Source organism: Apium graveolens, unplaced genomic scaffold (assembly GCF_009905375.1).
Source record: "Apium graveolens cultivar Ventura unplaced genomic scaffold, ASM990537v1 ctg8283, whole genome shotgun sequence".
In the NCBI taxonomy this organism is placed as follows: Eukaryota; Viridiplantae; Streptophyta; class Magnoliopsida; order Apiales; family Apiaceae; genus Apium; species Apium graveolens.
This window is the reverse complement of record NW_027421049.1, coordinates 104,892-122,635: the sequence shown is the minus strand read 5'-3', so window position 1 is coordinate 122,635 and position 17,744 is coordinate 104,892. Positions and strand designations below refer to the sequence as shown.

General features: G+C 35.9%; 1 protein-coding gene across 2 annotated transcripts; it reads left to right on the top strand.

Moving 5' to 3' along the window:
• Positions 1-7,722: 7,722 nt before the first annotated feature.
• Positions 7,723-12,640, top strand: LOC141704831 (uncharacterized). 2 transcript variants are annotated; one of them, XM_074507995.1, is made up of 9 exons: positions 7,728-8,052; positions 8,228-8,343; positions 9,314-9,402; positions 9,486-9,624; positions 10,666-10,740; positions 10,873-10,994; positions 11,072-11,147; positions 12,184-12,243; positions 12,350-12,640. In XM_074507995.1, exons 2-9 carry the CDS (start codon positions 8,260-8,262, stop codon positions 12,485-12,487), a joined length of 783 nt encoding a protein of 260 aa, XP_074364096.1. In that variant the 5' UTR covers positions 7,728-8,052; positions 8,228-8,259; the 3' UTR covers positions 12,488-12,640. The 2 variants fall into 2 exon arrangements, with proteins under 2 accessions (XP_074364097.1, XP_074364096.1); XM_074507996.1 differs by lacking the exon at positions 12,350-12,640 and having other exon boundaries at positions 7,723-8,052; positions 11,072-11,251; positions 12,184-12,225.
• The last annotated feature ends 5,104 nt before the right edge of the window (positions 12,641-17,744 follow it).

Below are 17,744 nucleotides of genomic sequence, written 5' to 3'. Positions count from 1 at the left end.
CACACGCGGGCAAGCCCGAAGGCTTCACAAGCCTCAGATTACCCCTCGAAATCCCACAATTTGCACCCCCCTGCGCGCGCACGTAGGAGATGGAGCAACATCTTACTAACACTTTTAAACACTACTAAAGTATTTTGCTATATAAAGCAATGGAAACCCCTTTTCCATTTCAATGTGGGATACAAGTTTTCACATCTACAATTCCACCTTCAAGGGACCAACTTTGAATGATCGTATCTCATTCATCCCTTAACCATTTTGAGTGTTTCAAAGTGCCTCGGAAAGCTCTCACGGAGGAGAACATACTCCAAGCGACACCCACTCAAGAACGGCTCAAAATGACTTGACAATGTGGGGCTCAATACCCACATTTTCCAACAATCCCCCATATGGATGAGATTGATATTTCAGTAGCACACACCAGACAGACAGACACGGAGTTTGACTTGGTGATAGTTTCTTCGATCAGATATAGCATATGATAGGTAGAGAATGCTCCTTGAACCTTCGCTCGACTAAGCATACCGACTTTACTGGTAGACAGTAGACGTGCTTGTCCTTGAACTATTTGACCGTTTGTGTAAACGATGATATACTTATCACTATATCGTTTCTAACTCGTTCAGCTCTCATGAGTATGTCCATTTTGGCCATGGAACATCGTCCTGGTTCTGCAGGAGTTTCTAAAGAATTGTGCCTTACAATTCTCCTTTGAAGCGGCCCCACTTCTCTCCCACATAGGTTATCTTTATCTTATAGAGTAACCCGCGTTTACTCAACTGAATTCCATGCGTTCACTCCTGAACTCCATGTATTCATCAAAGATCATTAAAATCTCAAAGCTCAACCTCATACCTTATGGGTCTCACTATTTCCTCATCATAGGAACAGGCCAGGGGTTACCCCCACAGTGATTTGGTCATCATGATTTAGTTGTCCCATTGAACCAAGTTCTTGGGATCTCTAGTCAGCAATGGTTAGGTGTCTGCCATGATGCCGTTAAGCAATAGGCTTAAGGCCCATCCCTCTCGATGATTTCTCAACCACTTCTCTTGATAACCCTTTGGTTAGTGGATCCGCGATATTATATTTTGACGGTATATAGTCAATAGTGATAATTCCGGTTGAGATAAATTGTCTAATGGAACTGTGTCGTCGTTGTATATGACGAGACTTTCCATTATACATCGTGCTCTGTGCTCTGCCAATAGCGGATTGACTATCACAGTGAATCCATATTGCAGTTACAGGCTTTGGCCATCTTGGAATATCCTCCAGAAACTGATGTAGATATTCAGCCTCTTCGGCGCATTTATCTAGTGCCACAAACTCAGCTTCCATCGTGAAATGAGTTATCACCGTTTGTTTTGAGGATTTCCATGATATTGCCGCTCCAGCTAATATAAACACATAGCCACTCGTAGACTTAAGTGCTTTCTTGCTAGATATCCAGTTTGCGTCAGTATATCCTTCTAATACTACTGGGTATCTTCCATAGTGCAGTCCATAGTCTCGAGTTCCCCTCAAGTACCTTGGTACCCTTATGATCGCTTTCCAGTGATCAGCCCCCGGATTACTCGTAAACCTACTCAACTTGCTAATTGAGTATGCAATGTCTAGTCTTGTACAACTCATGAGGTACATCAGACTACCAGTTATCCTCGAGTATTCCAATTGGGAAACAACTACATCTTTGTTCTTGGATAGGTGCAAAGTCATATCCACAGGTGTCCTAGCTTTCTCAAAGTCATCCTTAAGAAACTTCTCAAGGATCTTGTTAACATAATGTGGTTGACTTAATGCGAGACCCTCTAATGTTCTAGAAATTTGAATTCCCAGAATTACATTTGCTAGTCCCATGTCTTTCATGTTGAATCTTGATTTCAACATGTCCTTGGTAGATTTGATCACTTTATCATTGCTTTCGACAATAAGTAGATCATCAACATATAGTGTCATCATGATATAGCCACTCTCGTTATCCTTGTAATAGGCACAGCTATCACATTCATTAATATTGAAGCCATTGGCAAGCACGACCTCATCAAATTTTTCATGCCATTTCATAGGCGCTTGCTTCAAACCATACAATGATTTCACCAATCTACAGACTTTTCTTTCTTGTCCTGGGACAACAAACCCTTCGGGTTGTTCCATATAGATTTCCTCATCTATATCTCCATTTAGGAAAGCTATTTTCACATCCATTTGATGTACAGTTAGATTACGCATTGCAGCAATAGCAAACATCATCCTTATGGACGCTATTCTCGTTATAAGAGAATATGTATCAAAGTAATCAAGGCCTTTTTGTTGCTTGTATCCTTTAATCACAAGTCTGGCCTTATACTTGTCAATAGTGCCATCAGTTTTCAACTTCTTCTTGAAAACCCACTTGCTACCTAATGGTTTGTAACCAGTTGGCAAGTCCACTAATTCTCAACTATGATTCTGCATAATTGAATCAACTTCATTCTTGATGGCCTCTTTCCACATAGGCCCATCAGGTGAGGTAACCGCCTCCTTATAGGTTTTTGGGTCACCTTCTTCAAGCAAATAGGTCATGAAATCAGACCCATAGGATTTCTCTGTTCGTTGTCTTTTGCTCCTTCTCACTACCCCCATATTTTTGTCTTCACTTTCGTCACTCACATTATCATCATCTACAGACTCATGAGATCGTTTAGACGTCGTAGGTTGTTGGTTTCCTGTATTACAGGGAAATATCGTCTCAAAGAATGAGGCATTCCTTGATTCCATAATGGTATTCTTTTGAATATCAGGAATCTTGGATTCATGAACAAGAAACCGATATGCAGTACTGTGTGGAGGATATCTGATGAAGATACAATCCAGAGTCTTAGGACATATCTTCACCTTCTTCGGTGTAGGGATCAGTACCTTTGCAAAGCACCCCCACACTTTCAGGTGTTGGTAACTTGATTTCTTTTTCTTCCACATTTCATAAGGACTTACATCCTTATTTTTGCGTATCGTAATATTTAAAATATTATTTGCGCTTAAGATGGCTTCTCCCCACATCGATTGTGGAAGCCCAGAGCTTAACAACATCATATTCATCATCTCTTTTAGAGTGCGATTCTTCCTTTCAGCCACACCATTTGACTGAGGGGAGTATGGTGCAGTGACCTCATGGATTATACCATGTTGCGAACAGAATTCCTCAAATGGTTCAACATATTCACCTCCACGATCACTTCGTATCGTTTTGATTTTCTCAGTCTGTTGTATCTCAACTTCTTCTTTATAGATTTTAAATTTATCTATAGCTTCGTCTTTGCTTTTCAGCAAATATACATAGCAGTATTTTGTACAATCATTAATGAATATAATAAAGTACTTGTTTTCTCCTCTTGTTGGAGCGAATTTTTAATCACATATGTCGCTATGTATTAGGTCTAGCACTTTGGTGTTCCTTTCCACACATTTAAATGATGATCTCATTAATTTTGCCTCAACACAAGTCTCACACTTATGTTTTGAATCAATAGTAAGTTTAGGTATGTATTCTTTTGCACTTAAACGTCGTAAAGTGTCATAATTTACATGTCCTAATCTAGCATGCCATAAATTAGGAGACTCAAGCAAGTAAGCAGAAGAATTATTCATTTCATTATCGTCTTTAACGGACATTACATTGAGCTTAAAAAGCCCATCGGTTAAATAACCCTTGCCTACAAACATACTACTCTTAGACAAAATAACTTTATCTGACTCTATTATAATGCGAAAGCCATGCTTATTCAATAGAGAACCAGACACAAGGTTCTTACGTATATCAGGCACATAAAGTACATTCTTCAAAGTTAGATTCTTCCCAGAGGTCATCTTCAGGATCACCGTGTCTTCACCCTCAATGGTAGAAGTTGCTGAATTCCCCATGTAGAGCTTCTCACCAGCATCGGAAGTTTTGAGGCTAGAGAAAATCGCCTTGTCTGAGCAAACAGGCCTAGTAGCACCAGTATCAATCCACCATTCACGTGGATTAGAATCGACCAGGTTCACTTCAGAGACCTAGCACAGAGGTCTATATCACCCATCTCATTGGAGATATTCTCTACCATGTTTGCTTCTTTCTTCTTGTTGGGCTTCTTGGGCTTCTTGCAGTCAGAAGACCTATGACCAACTTTATCACAGTTGTAGCACTTCCCTTGAAATTTTGACTTCGAAATCCCTCCCTTGGGTGCCATTTTTGCCCCTTTACCAGAATTAGTCTTCTTGGGCTTGGAGCTTTGAGCATGCTCCACCATGTTTGCCTTCTCAGTGACAACATTAACTTTCTTCACAGACCCTCTGTTGTCTTCTTCAATACGAAGTCTAACAATAAGATCCTCCATAGATATCTCCTTTCGCTTGTGCTTAAGGTAGTTCTTGAAATCTTTCCATCCAGGTGGAAGCTTTTCAATAACAGCAGCGACTTGGAAAGACTCACTTATGACCATTCCCTCATCATGAATGTCATGAATAATCACCTGCAGTTTCTGCACCTGACTGACCACAGTCTTAGAATCTGCCATCTTATAATCAAGAAAGCGGCCAACAATCCACTTCTTTGCCCCAGCATCCTCGGTTTTATACTTATGGTCAAGTGACTCCCATAATACCTTAGCTGTTGGCTTCGCGCTGTATACATTATACAACGAGTCAGACAAACAGTTTAGCACATAGTTCTGACAGATGTAGTTGGAGTGCTTCCATGCATCAACAGCATACACAGTCTGCATGTTACTCTCAGCAGTGAGCAACAGTGGTTCTTTCTTAAGGAAGCGATCCATATGTAACGTGTTCAGATAAAAATGCATCTTTTGTTGCCAACGTTTGAAGTTCGTTCCTTTGAACTTCTCAGGTTTTTCAGCATATGCAGTAGGCACAATTGGCATAACAGGTGCAGCAGGCACCACAGGTGGAACAGATGGTACGTGCGTCTGTACTACAGGTGTATGCACACCAGTAGGCATCGCATGTATGATCGGAGGAGTGAATCCTGCTGATATCTGTCCAAGAGGAACACTAAACTGTCCAATGACAGTGTGTCCCACAGGCACATGTCCCGAAGGCACATGTCCAACAGGTGTTTGACCCCCATCAGATCGTACGATCTGTGCGTTAGGGTTAATCGCCTACTGGTGAACCCCATCAGATCCAGTGATCTGTGCGTTGGGATCAGTCATCATGTTCATCGGATCGTTCACAGTTTGGTTCTCCATCGATCTGTTACTCAATAAAACAAATAGATACAGATGTATCAGTCATAGATGTATAAAATAAAATAACTTTAAGATTGTAAATACAATCTGCGATTAATACATATAAATCAAATAAGTATGTGCATGAGTAAACGAAATCAAACAGAGAAAGAAAGGATATAAACAAAGGGAGATCCTCGAGTCCAGTTGAAACTGTTTCCTTAAATCTATTTCGCCTCTCACCGTATGTGCGAGTCGATAGCCTCCCAGGATAAAACGAGGTAGTGGCGGCGTTACAGATAACGAACACCTTCAGCGAGTTTGAACGGGTACGAAACTATCACCGAGAGAGATAGAGAGAGAGGTAGGGTTTGTGTTTAGGAGGATGACTGTGTATTCTGAGTGAGTAAACCCTAAACCCTATACCAAAAATATATAGGCTTAGAGAAACATGTGCACTACTTCTCTTATTTAATTAAACGCGTTAATTAAATTTAATTCGAGAGTTAATTATTATCCGTAATTGAATCGAATTATAACTGTCAAATCAATTCATATTCGTATTTATAAAATAAATACTGAATAATGAATATTTATTTAAGAGCCCAAGCCTAGTGGAAAAATAAATTAGCAAAACTAGTCCGTGATTATTCGGGCCAATTTTCTGCTACATTCGTGTCCGCACGTCGCACACGCGGGCAAGCCCGAAGGCTTCGCAAGCCTCGGATTACCCCTCGAAATCCCACAATTTGCACCCCTGCACGCGCACGTAGGAGATGGAGCAACACCTTACTAACACTTTTAAACACTACTAAAGTGTTGTGCTATATAAAGTAATGGAAACCCCTTTTCCATTTCAATGTGGGATACAAGTTTTCACATCTACAATTCTACCTTCAAGGGACCAACTTTGAATGATCGTATCTCATTCATCCCTTAACCATTTTGAATATTTCAAACTGCCTCGGAAAACTCTCACGGAGGAGAACATACTCCAAGTGACACCCACTCAAGAACGGCTCAAAATGACTTGACAATGTGGGGCTCAATACCCACATTTTGCAACAATTAGTTCTATATGAAGTTTAGCCCTTGCTAATGTTGGCCTTGTTGATTCGATCATTCCTGATCCTTGTTGTGTGTTACATTTGAAGCTAGAGGGAATGAGCCAGCATGCTAAGGAGATGCCTTAACCTTTGTCAATCTGTTGACTCCATGTTAACTCAAAGTGTTGCCCAACATGGATGCATCTGGGAAAACTAGTATGCTAAGGAGATGCCTTGGCCTTGTTTAATTGCTAGTTGTCTTCAAGTCACTTGGCGGGGAGGTTTGGCGGGGGCGCCATCTAGTTTGTTTTTTCATTGTGTATTTTATTTAGGTTCCTTCATCCCCGCGTGGAACTGATTACTTTTATTTCATAGATAGTCTTCCCTTGATTCTTCCCTTGGTTCACCAAGATGGAGAGGGTGAATCCCTGACAGACCCTGTAATCCAAAATTATTTTATTTATATACAACAACAAATTTAGCAAAAAAAATAATTGCTAGGTTTTTACTTTTGCGAAGACATTGACCAACTCTTCGTTAAGTAAATTCAATATTTTTCTCTCTTAATTAAATCGATAACAAAAATTATATATATATATATAATTACTATGACATTATATTGTGTCAGGTAAATATTCGAATCAAATAAATGACTTTATACTATTGCTAAGCATGTATGTTACTAATATTATAATTTTAGTTATATAATGAGAGTAATCTTTTAACTAATAACTCATATAGTTTAAAAAAAAAAAACTAATAACTCATATAACTTGTTTGAATCAATTATTTTTAATATTTAAGAATAGTTATCAATATTTTTAAAATAACAAATTTATTTTTCATTACTTTATAATATTAGAAATAAAATTTTATAACCCGCCCAAAACATGGATAAATTGCAGGTTCTAGCCTAAATTAAAATATATTAAAAATAAGTCTACGTTTGGAAAATTTTAAAATATTACTAATTACTTAAATGGATAAGTGATTTTTAATTGATAAATAGATAATTATTTATAAATTATATAGATGCTTGAATAACTTTACTCATAAGTCTGAATTCGTTTTCTTTAAATAACTAAAATAAATAATTTTTAAATACAACTATCTTAATTTGTAAACTTTAAATTAGATTAATATTTAAAAACATATATTTTGAAACTAAAGTTAATAAAAAAATAATAATTTGAGAAAAGTGTCGTTACAGACTTATAATTTGGGTTGATAAACTGTTGGGGAATAATTTGTCGTGAGTTGTAAATTGAAAATAAACACGCCTTAAATCTATAACAGAATTTTGGTAATGAAATTGTATTTAATTTAATTTATTGGAGAAATATTAAACATAAGAAATTCCAAATTAAATTGTGCAGAAAAATGAAAAGAATTTGAAAATCCACAAGTTGTACGAGACAGAAACATGTCCCTCTCCATACAAAAGTTGTCTCCCTTTGAAATTCATACTTCATTACACCCCCTCCGACATGGACGCGCCACTCTCTTCCACTCCGTACAAATAACCTCGTCCAATCCATATTCATCTCTCTCTCTCTCTCTCTCTCTCTCTGTGAATGTACATACATTTACGTAGTATTTAATATACATACAACTACCCCTTTCTTTTCTTGTTCCATGTTATCCTTATCGACCATTCTAAATTAAAAGCTACCCCTTTTTTATTCTTTTATTAATACCAATCATTCACTCCTTTTTTTAAAAAAAAAAAAGTAGGCATGGGGTGCTAACAAATCTTTGTTCTTGGTTTGTCATCTTCTCATACTCTTAACAAACTTCTGGTAATTGTTTGCTTCTTATTTTGTTTGTTTTTCTATTACCCATTGTTTCCTTATTGCCCCTGCTTTGTTTTTTTTATTATGTATGTGATATAAATTGTATTTGACACATGGGTTTTTTTATTTTAGATTTTTCTTGGTGTTTGATTGCTGCGTGTGTGTTTATGTATAATTGCAGTTTGGGTTTGAGAACAGAGCTTTCTGGTGGTCATGAATTTCCAAGTTGGGTTTATCAGAACCAATGAGTTTGGTTGGCTCTTTTCTATTCTTGCTAGCATTGTTATGTGCAAAATTGTGAGTCTCATTATTCATTAATCTGTGCTATTTTATTATGCAGATACCCTTTGTGCATTCATGCATCTCAAGATGTTGTGTTGTTCTGTAAATGCTCACAACATTGTAAAATTTAACCTTTTGTCATGAGATATATCTATCGATTTCATTTAAAGATGATTGCTTTTGAAACGGGGAATGTCATTGCTGCAAAAAAAAAAAATGTAAAATTTATCAGATAGATATGTTTAATGAAGTAAGGACCATTGTAGTATTGTAGTATGGGAGCAAATGCAATTGCACACGTTAGCTTATCGATTTTAAGTTTAAAATTTAAAAACCTTAGTAAGAACATCGATTTTAAGTTTAAAAATTCGAAAAACTTAGTAAGAACCATTGTAGTATGGCAGCATTGTGATGTGCAAAATTGTAAGTTCCATTATTAATCTATTTGTATTTTGTGCTTATAGTTATATATAAATATACCCTCTGTGCATTCATGCATCCCTTTATGCCGTGTTCTGTTGTTCTTTAGAATTTAGTACATCATAAAGTTGTATTTTTTTAAGTTAGATTCAACGATTTCATATTAAATGATTACTTTTAAATTGGGGAATGTCCTTGCTGCAAAAAAGAAGGCGTGGAAATTATCAAATATATATGTTTTATGAAGGTAAGAACAATTTTTATGGGAGCAAATGCAAGTGCACACCCTAAACCACCGACTTTAAGTACAGGCATGAAGGCACTCTACTTTCGGTTCATTCACTTTTTATACCTATGTCCTGTTTTATGCCCGAGAATTGAATGCGAACATTCAGGGCTAACTTTGCTAAAATATATATATATATATATATATATATCAGGACTGATGAACCTTATCTTATTGTGGGCTTTTCTTTTTCCTTTATATCTTGCAGTTTAAATGCAAGTCAGAGTAGCTATTCATTAGTTTTTATAAGCAAAAGAATGACTATTTTGTTTTTTGAAGATTTATGAAGTAACAAGATTGTTCAGCATCTCACTGTTCAAGGGATATATGAAACTCAATGAAGCGCAGAAACTTGAATGGAACAACAGGTCATTGTTACTTCCTTTATGTTAAAGCTTTTCACATTGATTTACATGTTGCACAACCTTATTATGGCAGCTTTGCTCTCCAGGGGTATCTCTACTTTCCATGCCTTATTTGTGGCAGTTGCTTCCATTTATATCTTGATTGTATCAGATCTTTTTAAAGAAGGTCCAGAAAATGAGTTGATCACACATAGGACATCAATTATTTCTGATACAGCACTAGGGGTACGTTGTTAAAATACAATAAGGTTATTATTATCATATATTAATTTATGGTAGTTCGATGACTAGATCTGGCTTGTGCTTATTCAGCTAAATTAACAACTTTTTTTAATGAATGAATTGTAAGTAACTTTGAAACCTTGTGCTTTGCAAACATTACATTGGCAAAAGATTATATGCATAGAGAAAAAAGATAATTTATAGGAATATTAGAATGACATTTATTTTTCAATGTTGCGGACTTGCGGTATAATCTCACGTCTTCGAAAATATTCTTCGATAATTATTTTTCTTGGCAATGTAGCTACTTATGAATATATGATTAACATAAATTAATTTAATAACTAAGAAGTTACTTTCACAGATGGCTTCTAAATATGTTACCCATTTTCCCATAGAAAACAGAGCAATAGTTATGACTTGTGACCCATGTTTTGGCCAGAATTTGCTGAGGATCCTCTCTTTAGAATGACTTTCTAATCCAGCCAGGCTAAATATTGATTACATTTATGAAATTTTCTGATAGGACAATATTTTAGAGTCGTCTTACAATCTGAGCTTACACCCAAGTATATAGATTAGTTAAGCTCATGATTGTGGGCGTGTGATGAGACAAACATGAAATGAGTCTGTTCTCTGTACGGAGCAGTAGTTTCTTTTATGGTAAGTAGAGAACTTTGAAGTAATATGGGAATTAGATCTATGTGCTCAGGCTTTCCTTGAGTCTGAATATTATGTTTGATGTTATTGGCATCATTCCCCTTTTTCTTTTTAAAGTTTTCAACAAAAGAGTGAAAATTCTATAAAATTTTAATTTGGAAAAATTACAAGCCCAATTTACAAATCAAATTTTCCTATTATTTCTGAAACCGTTTGATTTGTTCTGACGTATAAGATTTAATACATGGCATCTATAAAGTTCTAGTGTTTTTATGGCTCCAGTAAGAAGCTAGGTTGTATTACTAAGTATTCTTATTGTTTTATTGATCCTCTAACCATGTTATTTTTTCTCAAAAGTTTTCATGTTTGGTTTCTCTGATACAGATATCACTTGGTTATTTTGTGTCAGACTTGGCAATGATTCTTTGGAATTATCCAGCTTTAGGTGGTATGGAGTATGTAAGTATATTGACACGTACCAGATAAAGTGATCATGAACTATATGTATAACTTCTCCTTTTTTTTGTTTCATTGTCCAAAATTATGCAGTATGGCAGTCTGGTGAATAATCTGCATTTTAATTGAATACAGGTTTTGCACCACGGGCTCTCCATGATTTCGATCATTCAGTCCCTTGTAATTGGTCAAGCACAATTTTATGTACTAATGGTACTCTTTACTGAGACTACAACTCCGTTCGTGAACTTAAGATGGTAAAGACAAAATTTCAAAATCCATAACTAAATATTAGTGCTTAAACTCTGCTTGATTTCTGTTTATTGGTGTGCAGGTATCTGGATACTGCTGGTCAGAAGTCGTCTAAACTGTATACCTGCAATGGTATTGCATTGTTCCTGGGGTGGTTGGTACAGTCTACATCTTTGAATCTTTCTCATCTCTCCAATTTCTTTCTGTCCAGATTCCGGTAGGGTGCGAGACTGGGGTGGAGCCAAAAAAATGTAGTTTGGGGGTGGGTTTTGAGACTCCATAGATGATAAAAAATTAAATCAAATTTAATCATGTTAGCACGTATAATAAACACATATTGAGAAAATTTGCATCCTTTCAAAACCACCATATATGGCTAAAAGCTTGTAAGACATTTGATTAAAGCTTCTAAATCCAAAATTTTGATTACTATAAAGTATCACTAATTCAAAGTTTTTAACCAAAATGTATTATAACATATGAAGGGGTGGGGGTGGGGTGGGTGGGGGGGGGGTGAATATGCAAAATGAAATAGTGGCCCGCTGCTGACTTGGTCAGTGACTGCTTAGTGTATTCTTTGAATTACATACATAAATGTTTTTTCTGTTACATATAGTTTTACAAAATGTTGATTGCTTCCTGGGTAGAGGTTAAGTTGAATGCTGTATACATAAATGTTTGAAAATAAGATTAAAATTAATCAAAAGCTTTGTTGTGTAATTTAGTAATGCAAGTATGTTGTATCATCGGATGATTAGATTTATGAAAGTTATTCTTACAATACAGTGGCTGCCTATACAAAAGAAAATGTTTTGATTTTGTCCGCTGTTTCTGGTACAATAATTTAGATAAACTGTGTAATTCTTCTTGACAAAAAACTGTAAATATTCTGCAGTACTCGACGTTAATCTAAGGGAATCTCACCCAGTTATAATTTATCATCACAAGTGTATTGCGTCGTGCACTCAGATATGATTGATACGTCATTGTGAGTTTGTAGTTTTCTTTTATTGTGACAGGTGAATTCTTACCAATTAGAATTGTGACCTTAATTTCCTTATAATTTTGACTTTTTCAATCATAAGCCTCGTGATGTTGTATGGAACTCATTAGTGCTTCTGTTAAATCCCTTTAAAGTGAATGCTTTAGCAAAATATAAATCTTGATTCTGTGATAACCCATCTGATTCTTCAGGTCGCAAGGATTCTTTGGTTTGTCTACTTTTTCTACCACATGAACAGCCATTTTGATCAGGTGAGCAGATTAGAAAATATGTTGCATTCTAAGCACAGCACAGCCTATGGTAAAGTTATGGAGTATTTGCATTTCTGCGAGCATAATATTTTGTGCAAATTTCCAGGTTCAAAAGATGCATCCCCTGTGCTTTTACAGCATACTTGTCATACCTCCAATATTGACAGTTATGAATGCATATTGGTTCTGGAAAATCACGAGAGGAATAATAAAGACCCTTACGAAGACAAAACACAGTGCGTAGTCATTTAATTTTTTTCTATGAATGATGATTGTTCCTTGTAGTTATAGTTAGGACTGTACATTTGGCGCATATGATATGTATATACTGCAACTAGCTATCTTAGATATCAAAAGATTGGGTTTAACACTTAATTTTAAGCAATCTCTGTCTCCCTCTGTGTGTGTGTGAGTCTGTGTTCTGAAGTGTGTTATCTTGATTAACGACCTGTTACATGATTGATTATTCGACCGGGGGTGCGGACTGATGGAGTGTTTGGCCTACTGTGATGGAGTGTTTGGCCTACTGTCTGCATTAGTTGTGTTTTGTTTGATTTGAATTCCAACACATTCGCCAAAGTCATTTGTTCACGGAACACTGAATTCCTCTTGTAGACTAATATTGGTATTGATTTGAATAAATCATGAATTACTCAAAATCGATTCGGATTCGAATTTGAACTTGTTAATTCTCGAACTTTTCAACTTTCAAGTTCGTCAATATATATTTTATACATTGATTGGCAATACGAGAATCCGTATTCATTTGTTTATAACTTACTAGGGATTTTAACCCGCGCTACGCAAACTTGTTATCCGACAATTTTTTAAATGTAAACTGTTATATGTATTCAGCAATTGGTATATCGTATTCTTCTTAATTATATTAACGAACAAATAAAAAATAATAGAGATGGAACAAAAAACATAATCGTCAATTTAAAAGAAAACTACAGGAACCAATTGCTTGATTTAAAATCTCAATAATGCGAGTATTAATCAACATTTTAAAAGAAAATTACAGGAACCTATTGTTTCATTAAAATCTAAAATCAATGCGAGGATTATCTCCGTCAATAAGATTTTTGCGTTAAGCAAATGACGATTATAAGAACTCCAATGGTGCATAATGTCAATGCCTAAATTATGCCGTTATGACAAACAAAATGTTGATGATCAAGTTGAGGATTAATAAAGTGCTTTATAATATGAAGTGGACTAATGAAAAGATACAACTTGAAGGATTAACTATCATGAATTAATGCTTAAAGGAATGGTCGGTATAATCAAACAGAGGCCGCTTCATCAACAAAACCTCAAGAAAGCTAAGTCAGTACCAATATTAGTCCGAGACTCAGAATTCCATGATTTTGATAAGTATATATCGGAAGAGTGCATCGAACCAAAGCAAATATATGGGCATTGTATGATGAAGAAGATGCATGCCTCGATTGTACTATTTGATCCAAGAAGTCATATCGCTGCAACCATTCAAGGTCTATTTCAGCTACTTGAACTCCAAAAAATGATATCGAATTTGGATTAGTGAATGTTACGTACTGATTCTCAATGATCAGAAGAAGCTCAGGATCTGGCTGTTTGGGTGTCATCAGTATTTGATGTTTCGTCGAGATTTGACACATCATCAGCATTTGGATGTCATTAGTATTTGGAGACAGTCAGCTTAGAAGATTTGTTCTGTTCCTTATATTGTGGAATAGATATCTCTTACGTCTGAGTTATAGGACTTTATCTATTCAGTTGAAGATATGTATCAGTTTATGTTAGCTTTTAATAATGCATATCTTAGATTGTTTAGTTGTAGCTGTGGTATTATATAAACACAGTTTAGGTCATCACATAGTGAATTAACTTGAGCATTATACAACCTAGCAACTCTCAAGAACATCAGTATTTCTTGAGAGAATTTTGTAACAGTTTTATCAGAAATATAAAAAGCTGTTATATTTTATTACTTGTTCGAAACATTTATACAATTGTATCCAACCCTCTTAAACAATTGTATCTTTACTGGGCAACAATTGGTTTCAGAGCGGACTGATAATTCACTATCAGAATCGATCTAAACATGTCTCGGAACAAGTACGAAAGTATCAAAATCCCCATTCTGAAGAAGGCTGAATATCCTACATGGAAAGTGAAGATGCTCATGCACTTGGAAGCTACAGATCCAGACTATCTCGATATAATCAATGATGGACCTTACAAGCCAACAAAATTGGTACCTGCAACTCCTACTGTTGATGAACATCTCCAGCTGAAGGAGAAGAGTGAATGGACACCAGAATAAAAAGTCGTTGTACTGAAAGATGCAAAGGTAAAAAATATTTTGCATAATAGTCTTGATTCTGTGATGTCAAACTGGGTTATAGCCTTCAAGACTGCCAAAGAAATCTGGGATGTCCTTGAGACTCAATGCCAAGGAACCACAACCATCAAGAAGAACATAAGGGCTATATTAGTACAAGAATCTGAACATTTCGAGGCAAAGACTGATGAGAGTCTCACAGAAATCTATGATAGGTTTCTTACTCTGCTCAACGACTTATCTTTGGTGGAAAAGGTGGATGATCTTGAAGATTCAAACAAAAAGTTTCTGAGAGCTCTGAGTGAGGAATGGGAGACACAGACCTCAATCATACGACACCAGTATGATCTGAAAAAAGTCACTCTGGATGAAATCTATGGCATGCTGAAGACTCATGACTTGGAAGTTCAGCAAAGGAAATAGAGGAAAAGCATCAAGGCAAAATCAGTTGCCTTAAAGGTGAATGCTAAAGCTTCAAAAGACAAGATTATGGAAGCTACAAGGAAGAAGAACTACCTTCCAGAATCAGATACTGATGATTCATCATCAAATCCTGATGATGATACTGATGTGAAACTGATGGGAACATGACAGATTCTGATGTCATGCAAATGGTGGCTATGATGGTTAAGGGTTTCAAGAGGATGCAATTCAGGAAGTCTCAGAAGAATAGAAGCTTCAGGAAGAAGTTTACTGGAGGGGAAAGGAAGCCTTCTAGAAGAAGAGAAGGAAAAGATGTAAAAGCTGGAAAAGTAGACAGGTCAAATATCAAGTGCTACAACTGTGATGAACCTGGCCACTTTGCTAGTGAATGCAGGAAGTGAAGAAATGCCAAAGGGAAGAACAAAGCCTTGATCACATCAAGCAAGGACTGGATGAACTCTACTGACTCTGAAGCTAAAGGAACAAACTATGCACTGATGGCTAGTTTTGATAATCCTGCTTCTCCTGATTCTAAGGTATCAACATCCATCTTTTCTCTTGATACTGAGGATATATCTGAATTGAAATCTATTCTTAAATCTCTGCATGGTAATTTTAAGAATAAGACTCTAGAAAATGATAGACTTATAACTGAAATTGAGATCTTAAAATTTAGGAATGAACAGTTAGAGCCTGACTTAATAAATCAGATTGAGTTGAAGAAAGAATGTGAAAGAGCTAAACATACAGTAGAGATCCTTGAGGCTAGATACAGTATATTAGAAAAAGATTTAGAAAATGAGAGAAAAGCCCTTAAAGCCTGGACTGTTTCAGGCCAAAAGGTTCATGAGATGATCTCAAAGAAAAACTGGAAAGAATATCTTGGCTATAAAGATGGAATTAAAGATGTTGACACTGAAAATAAAATTACCCTTAATACTCCTGTTAAGTTTATCTCTTCAGAAAATAATGAACCCAAATCAACCTTTGAAAAGGGTTCAACATCTACATATTAGGAAAAGAAAGTAAATGATAAAAATCAAAGTGAGGAAAATAAAGAAACCATTAAGACTGTTAAGAAAGAAAAGAACATAGGACTTTTGTCTAAAGGACAACTGAAAAAGAAATTATCTGAAGTTATTGATAAACCTCAGATAAAAAGTCCAAAAAGAAAAAGGAATGGTAATCAAGGTGTGTCTAAAGATTCCAATTATAAGATTGCTCCCAATGCTCCTAGAAAAACTTGTTTTAACTGTGGAAATACTAATTATCTTGCTATTGATTGCAGGAGGAGTAAGAAAAAGAAATCGGCTATTCCAGAGTCTGATGTTAGGGGTAGATTAACATTTTATAAACCACAAAATCCTTGTTTTCATTATGGTAGTATTTGGCATTCAATTTACACTTGTAGTTCTTATCATAAGCTGTATCATAATTTCTATGAACCTTTACCTAAATTTAATAAAACTGCTTATGTGTTCAATTCTGCAAGTTCTACTAAATCTGCTTCTGATAAAACAAATTCTATCAAAGAAAAACCTGTCAGAATTGATTCTGAATCACAGAAACTTAAGTTTTTCAAAACAAGGGCCCAACAAGTGTGGGTCCTTAAAAATCCTTCTAATTAATCATCTCTCTGATTACAGGGTAACAGGAAGAACATTCTTGTCTTGGATAGTGGATGTTCTGGATACATGACTGGAAATAAAACCTTGTTGTCAGAATTTGAGAGGAAGGCTGGCCCAAATGTATCTTATGGGGATGGAAACATTGGACACACTCTAGGATATGGCAAATTGATAATTGGAAAGGTGGTAATAGAAAATGTGGCTTCGGTGGAAGGATTGAAACACAATCTACTGAGCATCTTTAAAATTTTGACAAAGGTTACCAAGTGATGTTCTATGACTCTCACTGTGAAGTTGTTCACATCAAGACAAAGAAAGTTGTCTTGAAAGGATATAGACATGGAAACATATATGAAGCAAGGCTGCATGAAAGTCTTGAGAAGGAAGCTACTTGCCTTATCTCTAAGGCATCAGTAGATGAAAGCTGGAATTGGCACAAGAAGCTCTCACATCTCAACTTCAATTCTATAAATGAACTTGCCAAGAAGGAGCTAGTGAGAGGACTGCCAAATATGCTATATTCGTCTGATGGTCTTTGTGATGCCTGCCAAAAATCCAAACAAAGAAGAGTATCCTTCAATAGCAAAACAGAATTCTCCATCACCGAACCATATCACATGCTACACTTGGATCTCTTTGGACCAGTGAACATAATGTCAATCATCAACAAAAGGACACACTTGTAATTGTTGATGATTTCACTAGATATGCTTGGGTTTATTTTCTACACAGGAAGGATAAGACTCCAGAAATTCTTCTGGATCATGTAAAGCAAATTGGAAATGGAACAAAATTCAAAGTGAAAACTCTGAGAAGTGATAATGGCACTGAGTTCAAAAATTCAAAGATAGATTAAGTCTACAAGTACAAAGGTATACAACATCAATTCTCAGCTCCTGGTACACCTCAACAAAATGGTGTTGTTGTGAGGAAAAACAGAACCCTGATTGAAGCTGGCAGAACTCTGCTAGAAGAAGCCAAATTACCCACTTACTTCTGGGTTGAAGCAGTAAATACAACATGTTACACTCAGAACATCACACCGATAAACAGACATGGTGTAACTCCTTATCAGATGCTGAAAGAAAAGAAGCCAAGTATGAAACATCTCCATATATTTG